The 12,996-nt window shown below is 35.7% G+C and overlaps 1 protein-coding gene across 1 annotated transcript; it reads left to right on the top strand.

Annotated features, from left to right (window-relative positions):
* Window positions 1–807: 807 nt before the first annotated feature.
* Window positions 808–4,131, top strand: LOC136219467 (uncharacterized). Its single transcript, XM_066006883.1, has 3 exons — window positions 808–1,376; window positions 2,229–2,297; window positions 3,714–4,131. Exons 1-3 carry the CDS (start codon window positions 924–926, stop codon window positions 3,750–3,752), a joined length of 561 nt encoding a protein of 186 aa, XP_065862955.1. The 5' UTR covers window positions 808–923; the 3' UTR covers window positions 3,753–4,131.
* The last annotated feature ends 8,865 nt before the right edge of the window (window positions 4,132–12,996 follow it).

Here is a 12,996-nt window from a genome sequence, read left to right as displayed (position 1 = left end):
AGATCTTTTATGATCTTCATTCTCAGTTTATGTTTTGATAATAGGGCGGATCAAATCCGCCGGCGCTTTATTACCGCCTAGGCGGATCAAGGCGGTGCAAATCGCCAATCGCGGCCTAGCTGTTTACACAGTTTTGTATTTTTTTTTCCTAATTGCCTAACCAATCAAAACAGTCCATTGAGTTAAAAGTTGAACCCTAAAACAAAAGTAAAAAAGAAATATACTAAAATATTATCCTATGTCTATTCCTAAATCGTAAAAAACCTAATCTCATTTCATGGCGACTCCTCCGGATGCGACTTCCTGACGAAGACTAGGCGACTCCATTCCTCTTCTTGCGCGCGAAGTACAGCAAGCTGCACGGAGTGCTTCTAAGCTTGATACTTTGACGTCGTCGTCGACCAAGTTTCCTTCCAGTCCAGGCGATTTCCATCTCAAATTGAAGGCGAAGAACTTCAGAGGCGGAAATTACAATATTTTTTTTATCTTAAATATTTATTATTATTATTATTTAGATAGTATAATTTATATTTTAATTGTATTTATATAATAATTTATTTAAAAAAATTCAAAAATTCAAAACGGATTAATCGTCCATTAATCTCTAAGGCTTCTGTCCGCCCAACTAGCGCCTAACCTTAAGAAAAAGGATAATTGAATTTGAACCAAACATTAATTGTCCCAGTTGGCACGCAAACTACCTATCTTGACTTAAGATAACGTTATAATTTTCATTTAATTAGCATTTGAATGTACAATAAAATAGAAAATGACTAAGGAAACTTCCATGTAATGAAACATATTAATCATAGTCTATCCATCCAAGAAAAAACCTACTCCTCATATATATTATATTTTCAATCTTTATTTTGTGCCAAACACATAAACACCATAAGATCATCAAAGGTTAATTCCCAAATTTCATGGAGGAGATAACAAACATAGCAAAAGCTTATTATGCAAATTTTTCAGACAAGCAGAAGCAATCAGTAACTGATCTCTTCAAAAGAATAGATACAGATGGTGATGGAAAGATCAGTTTGGAAGAGTATGAGCAGTTTGTCAAGAACAAGTTCAAATCGATTTCTTCTGCTCAATTCTTTAAGAAGCTGGACAAAGATGAAAATGGGACATTGGATTTCGAAGAGTTCATCACACTTCAATACTTGTACACTACTGAAAGAGTTTATTCGTGCGACGGATGCAAAGTGTTTTTAGATGGAACTTATTTCACATGTGTTAAGTGCTTCAATAATGTTTCTGGTAATACTTATGATCTGTGTTGCGATTGTTATGGTAGTAGAATTCATCACCAGCATTCTGTCTTTCTTGATAATTATACCATGCTTCAGACCAGGAAAAACAAGAAAAATAAGGTAATTAATTATCTAATTGGAAATTCTATCATTTTTCTCTTTTTTCCTAGTATTTTTGGAAAAGTATAAAGAACTCATTATGGTATATGGAATAAGTTTAGGTTTAGTTAATAGAATCGGTATATAAAACGAGACTCTTACTGAACTTAGGACCCGTTTGTTTTATCTACTGTTTGCTGTTTGCTGTTACGGTTTGGTGTTTGCTTTTGGAAAAAACTGCTTTTCCAAAACGCAGAGATTCTCTGCTTTTCAAGTGTAAAAAGCAAACATGAGGTCACTAACCAAACAGCTGATGCTAAAAGGCAAACAAGAATGTCACTAACCAAACACCTAAAACTTTCCATTTCAAACTGAAAAGACAAACAGGAGCACGAAAAGGAGCACCCAAACACCCCTTTAGACTTGTAAATAGAGGGCACGGGGAACCACTCTTAAAGAGTAATTAAGGGCTGGTTCCACCCATGTTTGATCTCTCCGGCTCGGTGATGATAATATTGCATTATAGTAGATGAAGGGTGTGTATTTTTTTTTTTTTTTTTTTTTTGCCCTTAGTCCAAGTCAAATGGTTTCGTTTTGACCTAAGTAGGGGTAAAATAAATTTAAACTGATTTATCTTTTTGCTCTCTAAATAGTCAAAAATTATTAACTCCGCCAATGCAGGTGTCCATTTCCAAAACTTCTGTATCTTATGAACATTAGAGGATAATTTTTTACTGTACATTTATATTCATATCTACACTTTTAAAAAATTGTTAAGAACAAATTTAAAATTTACCATATTTCAAAAATTAGATCATAAGATGAATAAAATTTGTTACACTTTCAATTATTGATTGAATAACAATTTTGCAGAGCAAAAGTGGGGGAGCTTTAGAGATGGTTGAGCTGGCGGATTTCGGCATTAATGCTACATCTGATGTTGTCAGTTTATGTAACCAACAGTAGTTGACATGAGTAGGATAATTTTATCTTCTAAGAGCATCTTCAATAGGGTGACATTTCTCTCTAAATTATCAAATTTAACTAGCAATTTAGAGAGTGACTACTCCAACAAAGTGACATGACTCTCTAAAATAAATAGCTAGCCATTTTCACTAACTAAATTTGGTTAGTTTTTTTTGCTAGCTATTTCTATTTTTTATTAATTCTTTATCTTTCTTCTTTGTTTCTTTTTTCTACTTTTTCTTTAAATTTATTCACTTTTAATGATAAAATAATCAAATAGAGAGTCAAATAGCTAACATAGTTGGAGTAGGATATAAATTTGGCTAGTTAAATTTGGCTAAACTAATATTTTATATTATTTTAGAGAGTGAAATAACTAGTTAGTATTGAAGATGCTCTAATAAGTTAAATCTAATAGCGAGTAGACACTATTATATAAGTGGGCTGCTATTTACCGCAATATTTTTTCCAACCACCGCACTTTTTTGACAATTTTGCCCTCCTCATAATTTAAACTCAAAAACTCAAAACTCTCAAATTCTCTCTAGCTTTTTGGATTTTCAAAAAACCCGACCTAAAATGACATGCCGCCAAAGGCATGAGCGGGTAAAGGCTTCATGAATGCTCCCGTAAGTTTTTTTTTAGTAAAATTACTCCGAAATCATGGATTCCGCCTCCAAATCGGAGTCGGAATCCGTATGAATTTAGCCTAAACGGACAGGACGTGCCGTTTCCACCACGGGTGGAATGAACGGCATGCCCGTTCCACCCGTGGTGGAAACGGCACGCGCCGTTCATTCCACCGTACGAACGGCGCTCTCGTTCCACCGTACGGTGGAACGAACGGCGCGTGCCGTTTTCACCACGGGTGGAACGGTCATGCCGTTCGTTCCACCGTACGGTGGAACGGTGCTGCCCGTTTAGGCCAAATCCAAAATCAAAAAGAGAGAAAAAAAAAAGTTTTGGTTTTTAATAAAAAATTATGACAAGGGCATAAATGTTAAAAGAGTGCGGTAGGTGGAAAAAAAATTGCGGTATTGTCCATTATTCTATCTAAAATATGGATCTCTGTTTTATAATTTATTAAAACTCATAACTTACCAAAATTGGTGAAATATAAGTTAATAATTCTGTTAAAATTAATCCTAATCTACATAACAAAAACCCGAAAAAGTTCAATGAAGCTGTTAACTGAATTGGTAATAAGAGATCAAATATTACCAAATAACAAGCGGATTAAAACCAATATTTTGTATAGATTAGGAAACTATACTATTTTCTTTCAGTGAGAGAAAACATTTATAAGAAAAATAATATATCTGGACGTAAGTAATCAAAAAATTATAATCCAACAAAGTACATTAGAGAACTTGGATCTACTGATATTTGTAGGGAAATATTATTTGGTGGATGCTGGATATCACAAATTGAAGAATATATTGCACTAAGGCAATAAGAAATCATTTGCCTGATTTTCAATCTGGTGATTGAACAAGAGGTAAAGAGACTCATTTCTTAGATGTTGTATTGAAGAGACTTTTGGTGTTTGAAAGACTACATGGAGAATTTTACAACGATGCGTTCTTATGCATTTCCTACATAGAAATATCATGATTGCTTTAATGAACTACATAATTATATTACAAAAATGCGTTAGTAGATCAAGAATTTAAACGTTTAGATGTAGATCTCGATTTTATGTTGTACATTGATATTAATACAAATAAAAATCACGAAAAAAATGAAGCAAGTCTGATGAATGGTTTAAGAGAACACTAAAAAACTATTGAAAAAAAAGTGAATTACTATACATAGCCACACTTTCCCACCCATAGCCCTGTGAATAGACCGAAATACCCTTTGGCTAATTTTTCAAAAATCCCAAAACCTCTCAAACACCCTAAACTCTATTCGATCAAATCCGGATTAATTTCTCAACCAAAGCATGGATCGTGAGAGGAGCGGTAAAGGCAAAGCAATAATGGTACGATTTACGATTTTTTTTATCGATTTGTGCTTCGTTTTTGAATCTGTGAGAAATTTTGAGAAATTTGCGGAATCGGGTTCAGGCGTATGAATATCACGCCGCACCCATAGTGCGGGCGTGATAGCCTCATGCCCGCACCTATGATGCGGCGTGATGTTCTTATGCCCCACCATAGGTGCGGGTATGAGGCTATCACGTCTGTACCATGGGTGCGGCGTGATGTTCATACGCCCGCACCTATTTGGGGGCTTTTTTATTTTTTAAAATAAATTTAATTTATTTATAATTGTTTGTTATTTGTTTACATTAATTTGATTATAATTTATATGTTATAATTGTTATTTTAATAATTATCAATTTAATTTGTATGTATGTAAATTTTATTTTGTTTAATTATAGTTAATTTTAGTTGTTGTAAATTTTATTTTGTTTAAATTTTTATGTTGTAAATTATAATGTTAATTATACGTAAATTTGGTTATTGTAAATTATATTTTTGTTTAATTTACAACAACGTTAAATTTTTATGTTGTAAATTGTATATGTAAATTTAGTTGTTGTAAATTATATTTGTTTTTAATTTAATTTTGTAGACGACAGCCGAGGTATTTTATAAAATTTAAACATTACTTATAATTTTATTTATAATTTTAGTATTACTTATAGTTTTATTATAATTTTAGTATTGTGGTGAAGCTCTTAGCCTATTGGTTGAGAGCTTACCTATGACTCTAGAGGTCATGGGTTCGAATCACATTCGGGTGGGGTGGGTTAAGGGTTTTTCATCATCTTTGATGTAATTTTCCTTTGTTTAATGTAAGTGCATTATAATTTTAGTATTACTTATAGTTTTATTACGGTGTAGAGACATTGTTGAGCCGTATATACCAGATCGAGTCTTACTCAGGTCGGATATACTCAGCCTATCCCGGGTGAGTGTATTAGACCTGATAGAGCAAAACGGTCATGGAAGTCTTTATCGTACAAGCTCACACATTCATCTACCACAATTGATGATACCTGGCAGAGATTTCCATCTGCTCGGGGCATTGATCGGAGGAGATGTCGGTCATTTGGATACGATCCCACGGCTTGTAATGCGGCATACATGGACTGGTACATGCGATATTCACATCCCCATCTCCTTCATGCCTCACAGGATGGACCGGTCCAGCTTGCTCGCTCCAACAACGAATATGTAAGTTTATTATTATTTATTATTAGTTTACATGTGTTTGTTTTTTAATATTTATTTTTCTGCAGTGGGTTAGCTGGTTATGGCGTATCACTCAGCGATCGGTCGCCGGCCGACATGATGAGGAGGCTCCACTTATTATGACAGAGATGGATGAGTTTATGGACGTGTGGTGCCGGACGAACTGATATCTGTTTTTTATCTACTAAAACTTATTGTATAGCCTCATATTTTAACACTTTTGAGATTATATGTACTATTTTATGTTTATTAATTTATTTTAATGTTTATGTTGTTAATTTTTATTTCTAAAAGGTTAATCCGAGTAAAAGCTTATTTCTAAAAGGTTAATTCGAGTAATCCGTAATAAACCGTAGTTCCATAATACTTTTTTCTTCCACCCAGCCACGCGGGCGTGAGATGATCACGCCTCACCACAAGGTGAGGCGTGAGGCTATCACGCCTCACCACAGGTGCGAACATGATAGCCTCACGTCTCACCTTGTGGTGAGGCGTGATCATCTCACGCCTCACCTTGTGGTGAGACGTGATATACACACGCCTCACCACACGGTGAGGCGTGATTACCTCACGTCCGCGTGTCGAGAGAGGAAAAAAGCCTCAATTTCCCACCCCAAAAGTTCTAAGGGTATTTTCGTCCTTTCACGGGGTTAAAGATGAGAAATTGAGGCTGAATATAACAACACTAAAAAAATGATAAAAAACTTGATGTTGAAATAAAAGATAAGGTTTAATCATCAAAATCGAAATGATTTGAGGTGATTTTTTTTATAGTTTGTCTGATTTTTTGGTTCGAGGCTCGTCAGTCACTCTTTAAGTGGATTCTTTCCCAATTAAAACTTTGTGTGTACGCTAAAACTTTAATATAAAATCTAGTTTATTCCACTTGGAGCTCTTAAACATTCAAGTCACAAGTTTTCTTCCAAAAAAGATAAAGTCTATAGGGACATACACATGAAACTTATGTCTTGAATTACAGGGGTAAATTACAACCATGACTACTGAACTTTATCCATTTTAATATTGTGGCCACTAAACTTCAATTTTTAGTAGTATGATCACTGAACTTTACACTTTTTAACATCCGTAGCCATTCAATTTTAACGACCTCAAAATGAAAATATTCAAGAATTAAAGTTGATAACAACTCAAATTATTCTTGAATAAGGAATAAGGGAAAATAAATAGAAATAATGGCAAACCATTATTCCTTCTAAAAGAGATATTTATGCATGATTAATATGGAATTAATGACAATTATTGCAGTATTAATGCAGGGGTGAATATATAAATAACGAAGAAAAGGAAGGAGTTTCTAGCATTATGCCACATCACGTGGACCATAGCGAGATACGCCATAACAAGATACGCCCGATGAGAGCGAGTAGTGGAGACCCGCCATAGCTCTCAAGGAGAGCGTACATACGCCTTAACAGATCTAAGAATACCAAAAGGCACCTTTATTACCATCCATGAATGGGAATAAATATAATTAAATAGCAATTAATAGCCATTAAAGGGGAATAAAGACTTAACTGTTCGAATACCTCAACTCTGAGGGTTTCAATGCTAAATGCTGGGATTAATGGAGAATTGATAGCAATTAAAGATGAGTAATGACACAACTCTTCACCTGCTTCCCCATTAATGCTGAAGGTTACAGAAACCTATATAAATACCCCAGCTTCCTAGGATCAAAGGTACACTTACTGATTCTCTACTTTTGTGCTTACAGTTTATTCTCAGAAATATTACTGACTTTGGCATCGGAGTGTCCCCGGCCGATCCCAACGGCGCCTCACAGGGAAGTGCTCCGATCAAGGATTTTTCCACAAGTTATCAATTGGTGCGGTGAAGGTAGATCTCTAACAAGCAGAAGATCACAAAATCTTGATTGTATAGAGTTTCACAAAGAACAAAACAATGGAGTCAACAGAATAGAAATCACAATCTCAAACTTTGGCTCAATCAGTACAACAAATCTATCCAAAGATACAGTTCTCCATATATTGGTGGGAAAGAGTTTTCTACATTAAATCTGGAATTTTATGATGAAAAAGATAAGTTTCCTCCCCTTTCTTATTCCATTTTTAATTAAAGAAAATTGAGATCCCTCACTCTTATAAAGTGCTATGAATATCATTACATGTTATTATGATAAATCTAATAAACTGTGATAAATGAAGTCATAAACACAAATCTTTCATTAAATCTTGCATGTTTACTATGCCCTCATATTTTTATGCATGACAAGTGTAATATGATATTATCATTGAATTAGTACAAACGCATGTATAAGACCCGTAATCTTGAGGTTTACAAAAAAAAAATCATCCATTCAATGTGATTTTGTCATTTTATATTAAAATATCATAAAAGGGCTCATGTCATTACAAATGATTTAGATCTGGTCGGTCTTTTGGATGAACATGCATATAACTATTAGAAGAAATTACAAAAAAAATCATATTTGGTTTTTCCTTGTACAATTCGCCATCTATATATGGCTTTTCTCCTATATAGTACTTTTAATATCAAAAATTCATATTTTTGAATATTGTTTTGTCAAACAGTTATTTCATTCCCTTTTTTACAATGATGTGTCTATTCATATAAAAACTGTTTATTTGACATTGTTAGAATTTCTGTTACCAACACAAGAGACTTGAAAATATTGAGTCTATTTGTAATTATCTTGTAATTGTCCCTAACTATTAAGGCCATTATGGGCCGATGAATTACCAAATTGGATAAACAAAACTTTCATGTCCTGAGCTAACTACAAAATAGTGCAAGTGTCGGTTTCGGATCAGAACATTAATTTATGCAAAATTCTTAGGATATACATGAGAATTGCTTAAAGATTTGAGGATTGTATGTGAAGGTAGGTGAGAGTGGATTTTGAGTAATTTTCCTTACACTCCAAATTGGAGGAGAATCATGGTACATGTATTTTTCTTCCAAAATTACCCTTTCTCTTTTATTTTATTCGTACAAATGAAATGATATAAGAGTAATTTTATATATAACTATATTATTAAATCATCACTTACCTTTCTTTAATTACACCTCATCCAAATGAGGCTTTAATGATCTCTGAATGCCATTAATGTATGGATGCACAATATTAATTGCAAGTAAATAGCAACTATGTAAGATATCTTACCCAATATAGAATGTCATAACTTTTATGACGTTTAAAATAAATATGCTATCTTGGATATTAATGTGCATTGAAATACAAAAGGACATTATTCTTAAACCATTCTCATTATGGTTATTTATTAAGAATTCATTATGATATTCATGTGCAGTAGCAATCTTTATGGTTATGACCGTTATACGTGATATTATTATTAAAACAAGCACGATTAAAATTCTATTATGAATTTGTTTGACATATAATATTTACTCGGTTTTATCCTTTGACTAAGTTCATTCTAGAGTCAGGGACCAACGCGAAGGAATTATTAAGTTGATTCCAAGATGAATTAAAAATTCCATAAAGAGAATTGCATCATACATGATATTTGCCAACAAGGCAAATGCAAACATTCTTTTGCTATGAAGTATGTTCCATGGATCAAGCCATTGATCCCCAAGGTAAGTGAATATAGCTTTTATGACTTACCACAATCTTTTAATAATGGACAGAGTATGCCCCACTTCTGGAGTTCTTTCAGTGCTAACCCACAGGTACAAGGGAGTTGCTAATACTACAACCAGTGCAAACACTGATATGAAAAATAAAGCTCAATCCAAAGAAGTGTATATGCAGAGTCACTTCAGAAAAATTCCTTGACTATGTCATTGGCCAAAAAGGAGTTAGAGCAAATCCAGATAAAATAAAAGCCTTGCGAGGAAAAAGGTGAAAAGAGCGCCTAAATGAAAACCCCACAATGGGTGAGAAAGATCCAGAGGTTGAACGGGCGGATCATCATACTAGAAAGATTGTCAACAAGCATATCAAGGTATAAAACAATTCCTAGCAGAACCACCCTTGATGAGCAGACCAATCTGAAGGGGAGACCTGCATTTGTATCAATCTGTCATGGATAAAGCTATATGCACCGTGGTTATTCAAGAAGAAGAAGGTCAGCAGTTCTCCATCTATTATGTTAGCAAAATGTTGAAGGATGCGGAGATAAGATATTCGAAGCTAGATAAAATGGCTCCCACGGTTGTGACAACATCCATCCGCGTTAAACCATAGCTCCAAGCATAACCTCAACATGATCGAGATCAAGATCAAGAGCCGGCTTCACCATCATGATTCAACATTGAACACACGAATGATGAGATTGAAAGGCGAGTGCATGTCGCTCTGGATAGACAAGAGAACAATGCAGAAAGATACGCATCCAGTTAACATGAATTCGCCATTCACAGCACGGATCCTGGGGTACGAAGTGGACAGAATGTTTAAAGCTTCCAACTTGCCACAATATAAAAGAAAAGATTCAATATAAGCGGGACATTACATATCCCGAACCCAAAGGAGGGGAGCATGTAACCGTTGGAAGAAACGCCAAAGCGTACTACAGGTTGGCCACCACACTGAAGCTTGCTGGGAGCTGGCAAACTAGATAGCTTTGTCCAGAATAACAAATAACAAGACGACAAGCAGAAGACAGATCCCAAAAAGAAATTCAAAAGTGTCATTAATGTCATAGCAGATGGACCAGTGTATCAGCCACCCGTGGAAAAAGCAAAAATATCTGTTCTGGATAAAACATCCCTCAATTGCCCCTTTTGCAGAAACAGGTCCAGTAATATCTCCACATACAAATGCATTGACAATTGAAGGATGGAAGATGAAATAAAGCGAGTAAAGACACGGGCAGTTCTCGCAATGTCATCACCAAAGGTGCATTCGCCAAACTAAAGGTTGATCCGATCCAAATAGAAACAACCATTGTTGACATCATTGGAGTGACGGGTCACACTATCCAGACCAAGGGCCAGAGGTTGCAGCCCTAATTTCCATCAGTCGTCTGACAATGTACATTCCCACCAGCAAAGGAGGAGTAATGATTAGCGGGAACCAAAAGGTAGCTAAAGAGACTTATACTCGGCATCACTATCAATCCGCCCACAATCCTAAGAGGACGAAGGTGAGAAATATTAACTTGTCACTACAGCTTTGGGCGACACATAAACGCTCATTATTGCTGATGGAAAGCGGGTGCGGATCGCCAAAGGATTAAAACTTGAGATCAAAGAGGATGTTAAAAAAGTTCTCATTGAGTCTGAAAGCGTATTTACATAGGAGAATGAGATCCCCACAGGAGTAAGCCCACATGTGATTACTCATAAGTTAAACATCATTGAGGATGCGGTTCTAGTTGCTCAGAAAAGACGGAACCATGGGCCTAAAAATCAGTATTTTTACATATTCGTATATGTGCATTAAACTGTTATAGTATCCTATATTTTATAATTTATTCTTTCTCGCCATACTTCTTATATTCATTTGCCTAGCTTTTAGTGCTGATATACGCCCAGTGGCTGGCGAATGAAAAGTTCCACAGGTGGATCAATTACCTCAAAGATAGGACAATTGATCCCATCACGGGCGGATCCCCTTTCCATAAAGATAAGAAGCACAGACCCTCAGGAGCTTTCAAATGAGCTCAACTCTCTCCTCAAAGACAGGAAAAGGATTGACCACCATCAAAAACGGGTTAAAATCGTCTCAAACATGAGATCATTACACCCTCAACTTTCTCCTCAAAGATAGGAGAACACTCTCATAGGCGGATCCATCTTTAGATGATCACCATTCGAGAAAGAGTTAAAACATTCCTTGGACGCAAGGACTTTACACTCTCTCACTCCCTTCCCAAAGAAGGGTTCACAAGTCCTACGGCCGGATCGCTTCACCTCAAAGATAGGTAGCAAGTTGATCCCCTAGGCAGCTTTACTTCCTCTAGAAGGAATAGAACAGCTTCAAACCTTCACAAAGGTTCGCACAACGGAGTATGGCTGGCCACCTACTCCATATTAAATCCTACAAACTTATATATTTACTTACGCAAACTTAAAAGTAAATGGCGACCATAAGGATTAAAACAATTGTACTTAAGTTTTACAAACAATCGGACAATAATCTCAGCGGCGGATCGATCTACCTCAAAGATAGGAAACAATTGATTGCCGTCAGAGACAGAGTTAAAACATTTCTCAGACGTGAGAACTTTACACTCTCAAATACTCTTCCCAAAGAAGAGTCTCAAGACCTGGCGGCGGATCGATTCACCTCAAAGATAGGAAGCAAATCGATCGCCTAAGGCAGCTTAACTTCCTCATCAGGAATAAAAGCTTCTAAACCTTCACAAAGGTTCACACATTGGGGTATGGCTGGCCACCTACTTCATCTCCAAATAAAAGATATAATGCATTAGTAAAAATAGTTCTGGAAAGCAAAGGGTTCATCATCAAAATAATGAATCCTCGTCTTCATCTCCAAATAATGAAGCCTCGTCTTCATCCAAGTAATGAAGCCTCGTCTTCATCTCCAAATAATGAAGCATCATCTTCATCCAAGTAATGAAGCCTCGTCTTCATCTCCAAACAATAGTTCTGGAAAGCAAAGGGTTCATCATCAAAATAATGAATCCTCGTCTTCATCTCCAAATAATGAAGCCTCGTCTTCATCCAAGTAACGAAGCCTCGTCTTCATCTCCAAATAATGAAGCATCGTCTTCATCCAAGTAATGAAGCCTCGTCTTCATCTCCAAACCAGGAATAAAAGATATAATGCATTAGTAAAAATAGTTCTGGAAAGCAAAGGGTTCATCATCAAAATAATGAATCCTCGTCTTCATCTCCAAATAATGAAGCCTCGTCTTCATCCAAGTAATGAAGCCTCGTCTTCATCTCCAAATAATGAAGCATCGTCTTCATCCAAGTAATGAAGCCTCGTCTACCTCACCAGGAATAAAAGATATAATGCATTAGTAAAAATAGTTCTGGAAAGCAAAGGGTTCATCATCAAAATAATGAATCCTCGTCTTCATCTCCAAATAATGAAGCCTCCTTTTCATCCAAGTAATGAAGCCTCGTCTTCATCTCCAAATAATGAAGCATCGTCTTCATCCAAGTAATGAAGCCTCGTCTTCATCTCCAAACAATGAAGCCTCGTCTTCATCAAAACAATGAAGCCTCGTCTTCATCAAAAGCAATGAAGCCTCGTCTTCATCGAAAGCAATGAAGTCTCGTCTTCACAAATGCAAAGTAAAAACACTTTGGAAAATGAGTAAATGCTAAAAAGGCAAGTGCTTAGAGTGTCAAAACCACCCACAAAATGCACAAAAGTCCCTAAATGGATGATCATTCTTACTGATCCCTAAGGGCGGGTCATTCTCCTCAATATGGCAGAATTGAAGAAAAGAAGTCCCTAAGGCTAATCATAATCCTATGCGGTAGGAACAAATGGTCCCATAAAGGGCAGGTTATTCCTTTCTAAAGGA

Source organism: Euphorbia lathyris, chromosome 2 (genome assembly GCF_963576675.1).
Source record: "Euphorbia lathyris chromosome 2, ddEupLath1.1, whole genome shotgun sequence".
Taxonomy (NCBI): Eukaryota; Viridiplantae; Streptophyta; class Magnoliopsida; order Malpighiales; family Euphorbiaceae; genus Euphorbia; species Euphorbia lathyris.
The sequence above is the reverse complement of the archived record's forward strand: the minus strand, read 5'-3'. Positions and strand labels throughout refer to the sequence as shown.

Excerpts from the sequence above, each read along its gene's own strand:
- LOC136219467 (XM_066006883.1), top strand. The coding sequence starts at position 924 with ATGGAGGAGATAACAAACATAGCAAAAGCTTATTATGCAAATTTTTCA. Across the intron at positions 1,377-2,228 it reads GGAAAAACAAGAAAAATAAG|AGCAAAAGTGGGGGAGCTTT; the intron begins GTAATTAATTAT and ends ACAATTTTGCAG. Across the intron at positions 2,298-3,713 it reads TTAATGCTACATCTGATGTT|GGAAATATTATTTGGTGGAT; the intron begins GTCAGTTTATGT and ends TGATATTTGTAG.